The sequence below is a fragment of the Salvelinus namaycush genome, chromosome 7 (assembly GCF_016432855.1).
Source record: "Salvelinus namaycush isolate Seneca chromosome 7, SaNama_1.0, whole genome shotgun sequence".
In the NCBI taxonomy this organism is placed as follows: domain Eukaryota; kingdom Metazoa; phylum Chordata; class Actinopteri; order Salmoniformes; family Salmonidae; genus Salvelinus; species Salvelinus namaycush.
The window spans coordinates 44534770-44547924 of record NC_052313.1 but is presented as its reverse complement, the minus strand read 5'-3'; the positions used below and the strand labels follow the sequence as shown (position 1 = coordinate 44547924).

The 13155-nt window shown below is 43.6% G+C and overlaps 1 protein-coding gene across 1 annotated transcript; it reads right to left on the bottom strand.

The window, feature by feature from the left end:
- Positions 1–3328: 3328 nt before the first annotated feature.
- LOC120050739 (augurin-A-like) lies at positions 3329–11383 on the bottom strand. Its single transcript, XM_038997301.1, has 4 exons — positions 11314–11383; positions 8448–8495; positions 7688–7848; positions 3329–3478 (listed from the first exon to the last, which is right to left on the bottom strand). Exons 1-4 carry the CDS (start codon positions 11381–11383, stop codon positions 3329–3331), a joined length of 429 nt encoding a protein of 142 aa, XP_038853229.1.
- Between the last annotated feature and the right edge of the window lie 1772 nt (positions 11384–13155).

Sequence of the window (13155 nt, the reverse complement as noted above, 5' to 3'; positions counted from 1 at the left end):
TTGGTTAAGGGCAGTCAGGTCAGGAGAGAACCAAGGACTATATCTGTTCCTGGTTCTAAATTTCTTGAATGGGGCATGCTTATTCAAGATGGTGAGGAAGGCATTTAAAAAAAATATCCAGGCATCCTCTACTGACGGGATGAGATCAATATCCTTCCAGGATACCTCGGCCAGGTCGATTAGAAAGGCCTGCTCGCTGAAGTGTTTCAGGGAGCGTTTGACAGTGATGAGTGGAGGTCGTTTGACCGCTGACCCATTACGGATGCAGGCAATGAGGCAGTGATCGCTGAGATCTTGGTTGAAAACAGCAGAGGTGTATTTGGAGGGCAAGTTGGTTAGGATGATATCTATGAGGGTACCCGTGTTTACGGAATTGGGGTGGTACCTGGTAGGTTCATTGATAATTTGTGTGAGATTGAGGGCATCAAGCTTAGATTGTAGGATGGCTGGGGTGTTAAGCATGTTCCAATTTAGGTCGCCTAGCAGCACGAGCTCTGAAGATAGATGGGGGGCAATCAGTTCACATATGGTGTCCAGAGCACAGCTGGGGGCAGAGGGTGGTCTATAGCAGGCGGCAACGGTGAGAGACTTGTTTTTAGAGAGGTGGATTTTTAAAAGTAGAAGTTCAAATTGTTTGGGAACAGACCTGGATAGTAAAACAGAACTCTGCAGGCAATCTTTGCAGTAGATTGCAACACCGCCCCCTTTGGCCGTTCTATCTTGTCTGAAAATCTTGTAGTTGGGGATGAGAATGTCAGAATTTTTGGTGGTCTTCCTAAGCCAGGATTCAGACACGGCTAAAACATCTGGGTTGGCAGAGTGTGCTAAAGCAGTGAACAAAACAAACTTAGGGAGGAGGCTTCTAATGTTAACATGCATGAAACCAAGGCTATTACGGTTACAGAAGTCATCAAAAGAGAGCGCCTGGGGAATAGGAGTGGAGCTAGGTACTGCAGGGCCTGGATTCACCTCTACATCACCAGAGGAACAGAGGAGGAGTAGGATAAGGGTACGGCTAAAAGCTATGAGAATTGGTCGTCTAGAACGTCTAGAACAGAGAGTAAAAGGACGTTTCTGGGGGCGATAAAATAGCTTCAAGGAATAATGTACAGACAAAGGTATGGTAGGATGTGAATACAGTGGAGGTAAACCTAGGTATTGAGTGATGATGAGAGAGATATTGTGTCTAGAAACATCATTGAAACCAGGTGATGTCATCGCATATGTGGGTGGTGGAACTGAAAGGTTGGATATGGTATAGTGAGCAGGGCTAGAGGCTCTACAGTGAAATAAGCCAATAAACACTAACCAGAACAGCAATGGACAAGGCATATTTACATTAAGGAGAGGCATGCTTAATCGAGTGATCAATAAGGGTCCAGTGAGTAGAGGTTGGTTGGGGTCACGGCGATCCAGACAGCTGGCCGGGTAGATGGCTATCGGTAGCAAGATAGCATAGGATGGAGGTCTATTTTTAGACACCTCGTGCGTTTCCGTCTGTAGATTAGTGGGGTTCCGTGTGGTAGAGGGGATCAATCCAATTGGCAAAATAGATTTTAGTGACCCAAGAAAAAATTGTCCGATATACTTATTCAGATAGCAGCCGATAAGACAGCTAACGATTAGCGGGCCCCAGATGAGCGTTCAGGTAACGTCGCGACGGAGGTGCCAGTTGGATAACTCCCTCGGGCAGATAACGTCGGCAGTCAGTCGTGAAGGCCCGGTGGGGCTCCGTGCAAATGTCCAGAGCCTGCGGCTGAAATCCGGGGACACTGAGAAAAAAAGGCACGGTATGCTCCGGTCCGAGTCGCGTTGCACAAAAGTGCCGGTAGATTATCGAGCTAAAGGAATAGGTGATGACCACAAAACGTGGGCAGCTGAAACACCAACGCTAGCCAGCAAACCGGCTAACTTCTGGGCAGCTTCAGATTAGCTTCTAGCTAGCTTCCGGCTAGCTTCTGGTTAGCTTTCTGGCTAGCTTCTGATTAGCCCCTGGCTAGCTTCCACTGTGGATTTTCAGATTTGAGGTAAATAATACTTTTTTTTGTAATTGGTGAGTCGGGTTGCAGGAAAGCTTTTGTAGTTGAGTTCTTGGATAATAAAATATATAAAGATATGTGAAGAAAGGTGTAAATATATATATATACAGGACACGACAATACGAGGACAAAATGACGTCTGAACTGCTAAGCCATCTTGGATCGATGTCTATTATCTGTAAGAGACTATGGACATGAACAAATCACTGACAGATATTCCATTGTGCTTCAGAGTGGAACATTTATGATCCACTGTTGCTACTTTCTGACTGTTTGACAGTTGTATAAGGCAGCCCTATCACAGGGAGCAACTCAAACAACTCAAACACAACACACATTAATTACACATTAGTAGCAGAAACCGTCCCAATCGGTCAGTGCTATCTGGGAACCTTGGGATGTCCCAACTCAACAATGAAGTTGACATTTTAAATGGTTACGGTAAGGGTTAAGGTAAGGGTTAGGTAAGGGTTAAGGTTAGGGTAGTGTTAGGGTTAGGGTTAGGGTATGGACATCCCAAGGATCCCGGATAGCACTAACTCATCCCAATCCTACAGAAAATCAATTTCAGTGGGACAAACCACAGGTTAGAAGAGATAGCACTCACTCCCTAGTTTCTCTTCTCTTTTAACCTCCGTCTTTTTCTTCCATTAAACTGTTGACTGTAGTTGGTGCTACTTGCTGTGTCGCCCCCCCCCCCCCCGTTTGCCATTATTTCACCACAATGTTTTTTTTTTTTTTTTTTGCGTCAGTTTAGGGATAGATTGGCATCCAATCTACAGGCTGGTTGAGGTACTGCCTGTATCTACGGTCTGCTGGTTCACCACACACTGGACACAACATGTACAAGAGTCATGAATTATTAAAGGTTTTGACTGTCTTTATTTAGTTATTCAGACAGATCAACCCAATGCATTGTGGTCCCATCACAGCATGTACATCAGCAGGTCTCAATCTCCCAGACAGCAAAGGATACAATGTAGAGACAGTGAAACCCAATCCATAGTCTGGGACAAGCATGTCTTAGCTCTATTTCTTGCATTACAGAGAAGGCTACATTACTGTATGTGTGCAGAATAGCATCAGAGGGATAAGTTGCAGAAGGCAGAAGAGGGAAGCACTTATGTGATTGGGACAGTTCAGCGATTTTACATAACACATTTGTTTCCTTCCTTTGAAGTAGTCTAAGGGAACACATATCTTAATATGTAAAATATCAGAACTATCCCTTTACGCTCATGTGATTTTTATGTTGAGACAGAGAAGCTGAGTAAATCACAGTGGGCCAATTAATAGTAGTCATAATTGACATTGGCGCCGTGTCTGTAGGACCCGGGGTCCTGGGGCCCGATGGGGGCGTTCTCGTCATAATGGTGCTGGCGACCTTGGTCTGACGACCGGGCCAGGTCCATCCAGTAGGACAGGTCAGTCTCAAGCCTCTGTGGGATGGATGGACAACAAGAGATTAAACGTTAATGAAATCAAGCTAGAAGACTCGTGAACTTGTTTGAATGAGAGTGAATAGACAAGGTGTTAGAAGAGGTAGTGTGTGACAGCTGAGGTAGTGTGTGACAGAGGTATTTGTGTGACAGCTGCAGTTGGAGAGATCCATCTCAAGGACAACTGGAGATACAATGAAATAATATCATAGCAGATGCTTTGATCCAAAGTGACTTGCAGTACAATGAGTGCATTTTTATATATATATACATATATACACTGCTCAAAAAAATATAGGGAACACTTAAACAACACAATGTAACTCCAAGTCAATCACACTTCTGTGAAATCAAACTGTCCACTTAGGAAGCAACACTGATTGACAATACATTTCACATGCTGTTGTGCAAATGGAATAAACAACAGGTGGAAATTATAGGCAATTAGCAAGACACCCCCAATAAAGGAGTGGTTCTGCAGGTGGTGACCACAGACCACTTCTCAGTTCCTATGCTTCCTGGCTGATGTTTTGGTCACTTTTGAATGCTGGCAGTGCTTTCACTCTAGTGGTAGCATGAGACGGAGTCTACAACCCACACAAGTGGTTCAGGTAGTGCAGCTCATCCAGGATGGCACATCAATGCGAGCTGTGGCAAGAAGGTTTGCTGTGTCTGTCAGCGTAGTGTCCAGAGCATGGAGGCGCTACCAGGAGACAGGCCAGTACATCAGGAGACGTGGAGGAGGCCGTAGGAGGGCAACAACCCAGCAGCAAGGCCGCTACCTCCGCCTTTGTGCAAGGAGGATCAGGAGGAGCACCTTGCTTACAGCCCAACACCGTGCAGGACGTTTGGCATTTGCCAGAAACACCAAGATTGGCAAATTCGCCACTGGCGCCCTGTGCTCTTCACAGATGAAAGCAGGTTCACACTGAGCACATGTGACAGGCGTGACAGAGTCTGGAGACGCCGTGGAGAACGTTCTGCTGCCTGCAACATCCTCCAGCATGACCGGTTTGGCGGTGGGTCAGTCATGATGTGGGGTGGCATTTCTTTGGGGGGCCGCACAGCCCTCCATGTGCTCGCCAGAGGTAGCCTGACTGCCATTAGGTACCGAGATGAGATCCTCAGACCCCTTGTGAGACCATATGCTGGTGCGGTTGGCCCTGGGTTCCTCCTAATGCAAGACAATGCTAGACCTCATGTGGCTGGAGTGTGTCAGCAGTTCCTGCAAGAGGAAGGCATTGATGCTATGGACTGGCCCGCCCGTTCCCCAGACCTGAATCCAATTGAGCACATCTGGGACATCATGTCTCGCTCCATCCACCAAAGCCACGTTGCACCACAGACTGTCCAGGAGTTGGCGGATGCTTTAGTCAAGGTCTGGGAGGAGATCCCTCAGGAGACCATCCGCCACCTCATCAGGAGCATGCCCAGGCGTTGTTGGGAGGTCATACAGGCACGTGGAGGCCACACACACTACTGAGCCTCATTTTGACTTGTTTTAAGGACATTACATCAAAGTTGGATCAGCCTGTAGTGTGGTTTTCCACTTTAATTTTGAGTGTGACTCCAAATCCAGACCTCCATGGGTTGATAAATTTGATTTCCATTGATAATTTTTGTGTGATTTTGTTGTCAGCACATTCAACTATGTAAAGAAAAAAGTATTTTATAAGAATATTTCATTCATTCAGATCTAGGATGTGTTATTTTAGTGTTCCCTTTATTTTTTTGAGCAGTGTATATATATACACTACCGTTCAAAAGTTTGGGATCACTTGGACATATCCTTGTTTTTTAAAGAACAGCACATGTTTTATCCATTAAAATAACATCAAATTGATCAGAAACACAGTGTAGACATTGTTAGTGTTGTAAATGACTATTGTAGCTGGAAACGGCAGATTCTATATGGAATATCTAGGTAGGCGTACAGAGGGCCATTATCAGCAACGATCACTCCTGTGTTCCAATGGCACGCTGTGTTAGACGCCTCACAAGTCCTCAACTGGCAGCTTCATTAAATAGTACTCAACGTCAACAGTGAAGAGGTGACTCCGGGATGCTGGCCTTCTAAGCAGAGTTCCTCTGTGTTCTTTTGCCCATCTTAATCTTTTATTTTTATTGGCCAGTCTGAGATATGGCTTTTTCTTCGCAACTCTGCCTAGAAGGCCAGCATCCCGGAGTCACCTCTTGACGTTGAAACTGGTGTTTTGTGGGTACTATTTAATGAAGCTGCCAGTTGAGGTGTCTGTTTCTCAAACTAGACACTCTAATGTACTTGTCCTCTTGCTCAGTTGTGCACCGGGGCCTCCCACTCTTTCTATTCTGGTTAGAGACAGTTTGCGCTGTTCTGTGAAGGGAGTAGTACACAGCGTTGTACGAGATCTTCAGTTTCTTGGCAATTTCTCGCATGGAATAGCCTTAATTTCTCAGAACAAGAATAGACTGACGAGTTTCAGAAGAAATTACTTTGTTTCTGGCCATTTTGAGCCTGTAATCGAACCCACATATTGCTGATGCTCCAGATACTCAACTAGCCTAAAGAAGGCCAGTTTTATTGCTTCTTTAATCAGAACAACAGTTTTCAGCTGTGCTAACATAATTGCAAAAGGGTTTTCTAATGATTAATTAGCCTTTAAAAATAATAAACTTGGATTAGCTAGCACAACGTGCCATTGGAACACAGGAGTGATCGTTGCTGATAATGGGCCTCTGTACGCCTACTGTATGTAGTAGATATTCCATAAAAAATCTGCCGTTTCCAGCTACAATAGTCATTTACAAAATAACAATGTCTACACTGTATTTATGATCAATTTGATGTTATTTTAATGGACAAAAAAACGTGCTTTTCATTCAAAAACAAGGACATTTCTAAGTGACCCCAAACTTTTGAATGGAAGAGTATATAATGTATGACCCCAGTGGGAAATAAACCTAAAGTAGTGTAAACATGTTTGAATAGATGAGGTTTTGGAAGGGATACTGTGTCTGAGCTGTAGTATTACTGGCGTTAGAGGGCAACCTCACGTTCGTCTTGAATAATTAACTGACACGTTTTCTATTAGGCATTTCTGAAGTCAGGGGGCTTTATGTGGCGAGACGGTTTGGACAGGTCTGCCACTGTTGGACGATGGCCGCAGATGTGAGAATAATATTATGGCCCCTCATCGACTGATGTTGGAGCTGGGATGAACTGACACACACACACACACACAGGGGGCAGCCTGCTGAGCCCGCTAGGAGACAGGTGTCACAGATACCGACATTAACCCAATCACACAGCCTCGCTAACTGTTATAAAAAATATCAACACACACCTTATAATAGAGCTGTCTGGACAGTGGAGAGAGGTTACACACACACACACACACACACACACACACACACACACACACACACACACACACACACACACACACACACACACACACACACACACACACACACACACACACACACACTAATAGAACTGTCTAGACGGCGGAGTGGTTGCGTTGTGTTGCTAAGACATTGCTGTAGACGGGAAGTCATGTCTCTGTACAGCCTGTATGAGACTAAAGCAAACACAAAGACTGACCTTTTCATATGTTCACCTATCATTCCTGTAAATGCCACCATGTGGCTTATACAAGGATGGAAAAATAGGTAGAGTTTCTATAACCATATTAAAGGGAAATAATTCAGATTAGATTAAAGGTACAAGGAACATAACTAGGAACATAATAGGAATGTGCTTGTACTGTGCTGTACATTCTTCCTGTAAGTCAGTTATTTTTAATATCACATGGAATTGTATATTTAAGCAATAAGGCATGAGGGGGTGTGGTATATGGCCAATACACCACGGCTAACGGCTGTTCTTCCGTCGTGCCTGGATACAGCCCTTAGCCGTAGTATATTGGTCAGATACCACAAACAAGCGAGGTGCCTTATTGCTATTATAAACTGGTTACCAACGTAATTAGAGCAGTAAAAATAAATGTTTTGTCATACCCGTGGTATACGGTCTGATATAACACGGCTGTCAGCCAATCAGCATTCAGGGCTCAAACCACCCAGTTTATAATACATGATAGTATATGATGCAGTTGTTGTTAACTAGATCGGATTACTGTAAGGACTGTAGGAATGTTTTACTGACCAATGGGTAAAGCATCTGTGTGTGCAGAGTGCAGTGTATTGTGAAGTGTGCAGTGCACCTACCGCCTCGTCATAGCCCATGTGCATAAACTGCATGATCCATTGCTGCACATCTGGCCTGCTGCGGTCCCAGATGTTCCTCTTGGGCCTCCGTAGGGAGGTCAGGAACTCTTTGGCCTTGGAGGGGGTCACCGCCACCCCCACAGGCTTCATACCTCCGCCCACTAAGGAAATACAGGTAGGAGAGGTTAAGGGACAAGTTGCGGATGTAGAGCAGTCAATAAGCACACCTGTTTGCCTACAGCAGGGTCGGAGGCAGGGGAAGTGTGTAGGGAGCAGGGGAGCTGTCAGTGACTGAGAGATTGAGTGGTTCTGACCGACCAGCAGCAGCCAGGGCAGACAGGAGAGGAGCCTAAGGCTGCATCAGCGACACTCTATAAATATCAACGGGTGTTTTTAGATTATTAATAAGACTCATAAAGCCATCATCATCTGAAACTGTCACTTATCAATCCAGGCACTCGTCCCACAGAGGACTGCGTGTGTTGCGTGCCATGGAGGTCTGTCTGAACTTGGCAGGGCTATTCCAAGCTAGACAAGTGTGAAAAGTTTACCGCCTGAGGTGGATTTGTCGATAAAGTTTTTTATTTTTTATTTTTATTTATTTTTATTTAACCTTTATTTAACTAAGCAAGTGAAAGGTGAATTGTTTTCCTGACATGTATGACGCAGACATGTGGATGTAGTGTGGCTCAGTGGTCAGTGTGTGTGTCGTCTCAGCTGTGAGATGTGTCTAATGAAAAACAGCCATAATCCATATTACCATCTCTTTTCTTCAGTAGTCTGTGGAGCTTGCTCTCCGCTGTGCCATCTGTTGGAGACGCACAGACAAAAGAGGTTAAATAAAGACAAATCGGGTATATTGTACTTGGTCTAAACATCACATCAGTTTGTATCAACTGTGATATCATTATTATGAAAGACGTACACTGAGTGCACCCCCTTTTGCCCTCAGAACAGCCTCAATTCGTCTGAGCATGGACTCTACAAGATGCTGGCCCATGTTGACTCCTGTGCTCTTCACGGTTGTGTCAAGTTGGCTGGATGTTTTTGGGTGGTGGACCATTCTAGATACACACGGGAAACTGCTGTGTGGGAAAAACCCAGCAGCGTTGCAGTTCTTGACACACTCGCCTGGCACCTACTACCATACCCTGTTCAAAGGCACTTCAATCTTTTGTCTTGCCCATTCACCCTCTGAATGGCACACATACACAATCCATGTCTCAGTTGTCTCAAGGCTTAAAAAACCTTCTTTAACAGTTCTCCTCCCCTTCATCTACACTGATTGAAGTGGATTTAACAAGTGACACCAATACGGGATTATGGCTTTCATCTGGATTCACCTGGTCAGTCTACTCTATGTCATGGAAAGAGCAGGTGTTCCTAATGTTTTGTACACTCAGTGTATATTATTATTATGCCCTATGACAGAGAGAAAGTTCATGTAAAGAGTATCTAAGAAATCTAACACTGAAGCAGCTCTGTTTTATAACATTTACGTGTTACAATTCTCCTATCAAGACATCAAACCTATGCAGTATATAGAAACCTTTAGTATATATATATACATGTATATAAAAAGGTTTTATCCCTCCCTTCAAAGCCATTCACCACACAAATACTTGAAAAACACTCCAGTTATCAAAGTACTACCAAAGCAACCCAAACAACACGTTAGAAGGTCCGTTGAGGAACAATGGAATTCTGGCACTGGTATTTCTATTTTTCAACCAGTGCTATGCAAGATGAACACAAACCGCAAGCTTCTAAAACAAATTAACAGCTCAGGCTCCGCGCTTCACAGCTCTGTATGGGGTTTGATGACAGCCGTTCTGAACTTGAGCACCGCGAGTGACAAGAAGTTACCCCCATCCTTCCTGGGAATTGGGCAACTCTAGCACCTTTTTGGTTGTCTGAGTGGGGGAAATAAATGATGAGGACTCTATGTAATTTTGAAAGGTGAGACGTTGAGGATTATAATAAATGCCGCTTTGATGTCAAACAAGCAAGTCAAACATCTGTGAGTCCAAATGTGCACTTCACATCTCCAAATCATAAAACTCTTGCCATATGCGATGTCAACGTTTATGATCACTATGTTTGATGTACAGTTATAAGATGGCATATCATCATACCCTGGGTTGTCCTGAACAGAATGAGCCTGTTAGAGTAATTTTGAAGAACACTCCTTTCAATGCGCACCACAATTCTGCTTCTCTGAATTGCCTTGCGAAAGCCTAACACTGTAAGATCATATTTTATAATGTTGGCAATAGAACACACTTTTAAATCATGCCCACCTGACCTAGGTTGAGATTTAGAATGGACCGTTTTTGGATTGCGTAAACAACAACAGTAATTGTGTGATGGCGGGGATGCAGGGTTGTGTTCCAAACAAAACAACTACGACTGTGCTTGCTGTAGTTCCTCAATGGCACAGCTAGGAGAGCAATTTTTTTTAAATAAAAACATATAATTGTAGACTCTTCTTTGAGTCATAAAAGTGCATTGAAATGACTTCGGATCGGTGCACACTTTGGAGAGGTGTGTGACCACTTGGAGACACCAGTTAGACCTCTCACTCAAACCATTCAAATGTTTTTGTCTTATGTTGCACCTACCCCACATTCTCCAGAAATATTATCATCATGTTACAGAACATATCCAGAGTATTTTCGGATTTCGTTTTCAACAAATATGGGGAAAAGCACAGTAAAATGGACATAAAATCAACAGTGTAATGTTTGGATTCAGTCTTGTGTCAGGTGTGCCCAACTTTGGTCTAATCATGTACCCGTTATCTCCAAACTGTTCCAATTCAATTGTTACCATGGTTATGCATATGCTTTTCATATTTATTCTCTAAGAAACATTTCAATGTAGCCCTATCCATATAAGCCCATTCCCACAAGTGTAAAGGGTAATGGACGTGTTGTATCAATGTAGTTCTTTAAATGCAGTGGGGTCTGGTTTTATATTAGATGGCCGGTTAGAGAAGTAGTGAGACCTTCCTCCTCTAGCTAGCAGACAGTAGACGGTAGGAGGGTGATATTCACGGACAAACAATGTGACACGAGGGTGTGAAATCCTCCCTCCAGGAGCTGTGGTCTGGTTTGACCTCCTTTTGTCCTCCACACACAAATACTTCAATCCATCTCTCTCTCCCCACTTTTTTTTTACTCTCCCTCCCTCTTGCTATTCTCTTGGTTTACCTCTCCTTTTTTCTCCCTCTCTCTCTCTTTTAGCCATTATTCTTTCTCCCGGTGAGCTTCAAAAATCAAAGCTTCCTACAGAGCATCCAAGATGGTGGCTACAAGGCGGATAGAATAGCCACTGAACTCTTTCAAAATCAGATGTCACACTTGTCCTTAAGAGGAAGAAGAAATCCTGTCTCGGCCGATCTCAGCAATTTCGAAAAAAGAGTGAGATGGGGAAAATATATCGAGGCAGGCGTGCAGGCACCCTTTTCCGAATCTCTATTCTACATAACAATTTTGTCACGTGGCAACATACTATGACATTTGAATGCATCAACCTGCGAATTTACAGTATTCATGTGATGGGTCATTGAGTACACTCAATCACAAATGTACAATATGAATGTGAGAGTGACGGAAGGGTTTTACCTGAGTGAGCGCAGTAGGAGAGGAAGGCAGTTAGCAGTAGAACCTGCAGACAGAGGTTGTGGAAAGCCATGGTCTCCGTCTCAGTCCCAGATGTCTCTCTGAGTCTCGGGAAGCAGTGGGCAGAAGAAGCGGGAAGAGAAGCAGAAGCAGTGGAAGCAGGAGTCTCCCCACAGGCCCAGAGAACAAACATTCCTCCCTGGTGGAAAACCTGCTTGTGCCGGTTCAGGAATGTCGTAAAAGGAAGACCCAGCCAAACAGAAGCACTCTGTCATTCTCTCTCGTTTAATGTGTGGGTGATATGTTTGTTGGATGGGTAATGCTTTATTTGGATAGTCCATCTGTAGACGCTCTACAGACGGTCTACAAGCTATCAGTAACACTTCAACTAACTATCTACTAACCACAACCTTATCCTAGCCCTAAACTTAACACTTATCCTAGCCCTAAACTTAACACTTACCCTAACCGTAACCTTAACCTTTACCCTAACCCTTATTCTAAACCTAGCCCTAACCATATGAAGCATTTGCTAATCAACAGATAGTTTGTTGATAGTGTGTTTAGGGCTCCCGAGTGGCACAGCTATCTAAGGCACTGCATGTCAATGCTAGAGGTGTCACTACAGACCCTGGTTCGATTCCAGGCTGTATCACAACAGGCCGGGATTGGGAGACCCATAGGGCGGCACACAATTGGTCCAGTGTTGTCCGGGTTAGGGTTTGGCCGGGAAAGGCTGCTACATCTAGAGTAGTGTCCGTCTAAGATATTGTGCTTTCTCTTACTGAGATAATTTGATGTTTTTCTGTCAAACACAGAAAGTGGAAATTGTTACTGTCAAACAACTGTCAAGCCTGATCAATGATGTCATAGAAACACAGAAGAATTTCCTCAAAGACAACACAGAAAACCTCCATATCATATTTCCTCCACACAGTCAGCAGTAAATGAAAGTTTTCCTGTGTGCTTTTTTCAGACCAAGTAGTAACTTAACAAATAGCATCATGATGCTGCAATCAACAAATCTGGGACCATATTTATGGAACACCGCTCAAGGAAGTTTTCCCCTGGGGCATGTTTCCATGCAGAAAGAGCAAAATATCTCAAGGGAAGGACAGATGTTTCTGAACATGAAAAAACACATCCCCCACAGAGAATTTTTTTTTAAATTTAATTTCCTTACTTAACTTTGAAGTTTGTCGAAGCCCCAAGATCATGGAGACTAGTCCTCTCTACACAGGTAGGGGGCAGTACATGTCATTTTAAATTGTTCCAATTCTGCACCCTTTTCCAAGTACCAGTCAAAAGTTGACACACCTACTCATTCAAGGGTTTTTCTTTATTTGTACTATTTTCTATATTGTGGAATAATAGTGAAGACATCAAAACTATGAAATAACACATATGGAAACACGTAGTAAAGTGTTAAACAAATCTAAACATATTTTATATTTGAGATTATTCAAAGTAGCCACCCTTTGCCTCGATGACAGCTTTGCACACTCTTGGCATTCTCTCAACCATCTTCATGAGGTAGTCACCTGGAATGCATTTCAATTAACAGGTGTACCTTGTTAAAAGTTAATTTGTGGAATTTCTTTCCTTCTTAATGTGTTTGAGCCAATCAGTTGTGTTGTGACAAAGTAGGGGTGGTATACAGAAGATAGCCCTATTTGGTAAAAGACCAAGTCCATATTATGGCAAGAACAGCTCGAATAAGCGAAAAGAAACGACAGTCCATGGTTACTTTAAGACATGAAGGTCAGTCAATACAGAAAAGGTCAAGTACTTTGAAAGTTTCTTCAAGTGCTGTCGCAAAAACGCTGTGATGAAACTGGCTCTTAT

Bases quoted from the DNA above. Each gene is read 5' to 3' on its own strand.
- LOC120050739 (XM_038997301.1), bottom strand. From the start codon at position 11,383: ATGGCTTTCCACAACCTCTGTCTGCAGGTTCTACTGCTAACTGCCTTC. The intron at 7,849-8,447 runs GTAATATGGATT...GTATTTCCTTAG, and splicing joins ACTACTGAAGAAAAGAGATG to TGGGCGGAGGTATGAAGCCT. The intron at 3,479-7,687 runs GTAGGTGCACTG...TCCATCCCACAG, and splicing joins ACATGGGCTATGACGAGGCG to AGGCTTGAGACTGACCTGTC.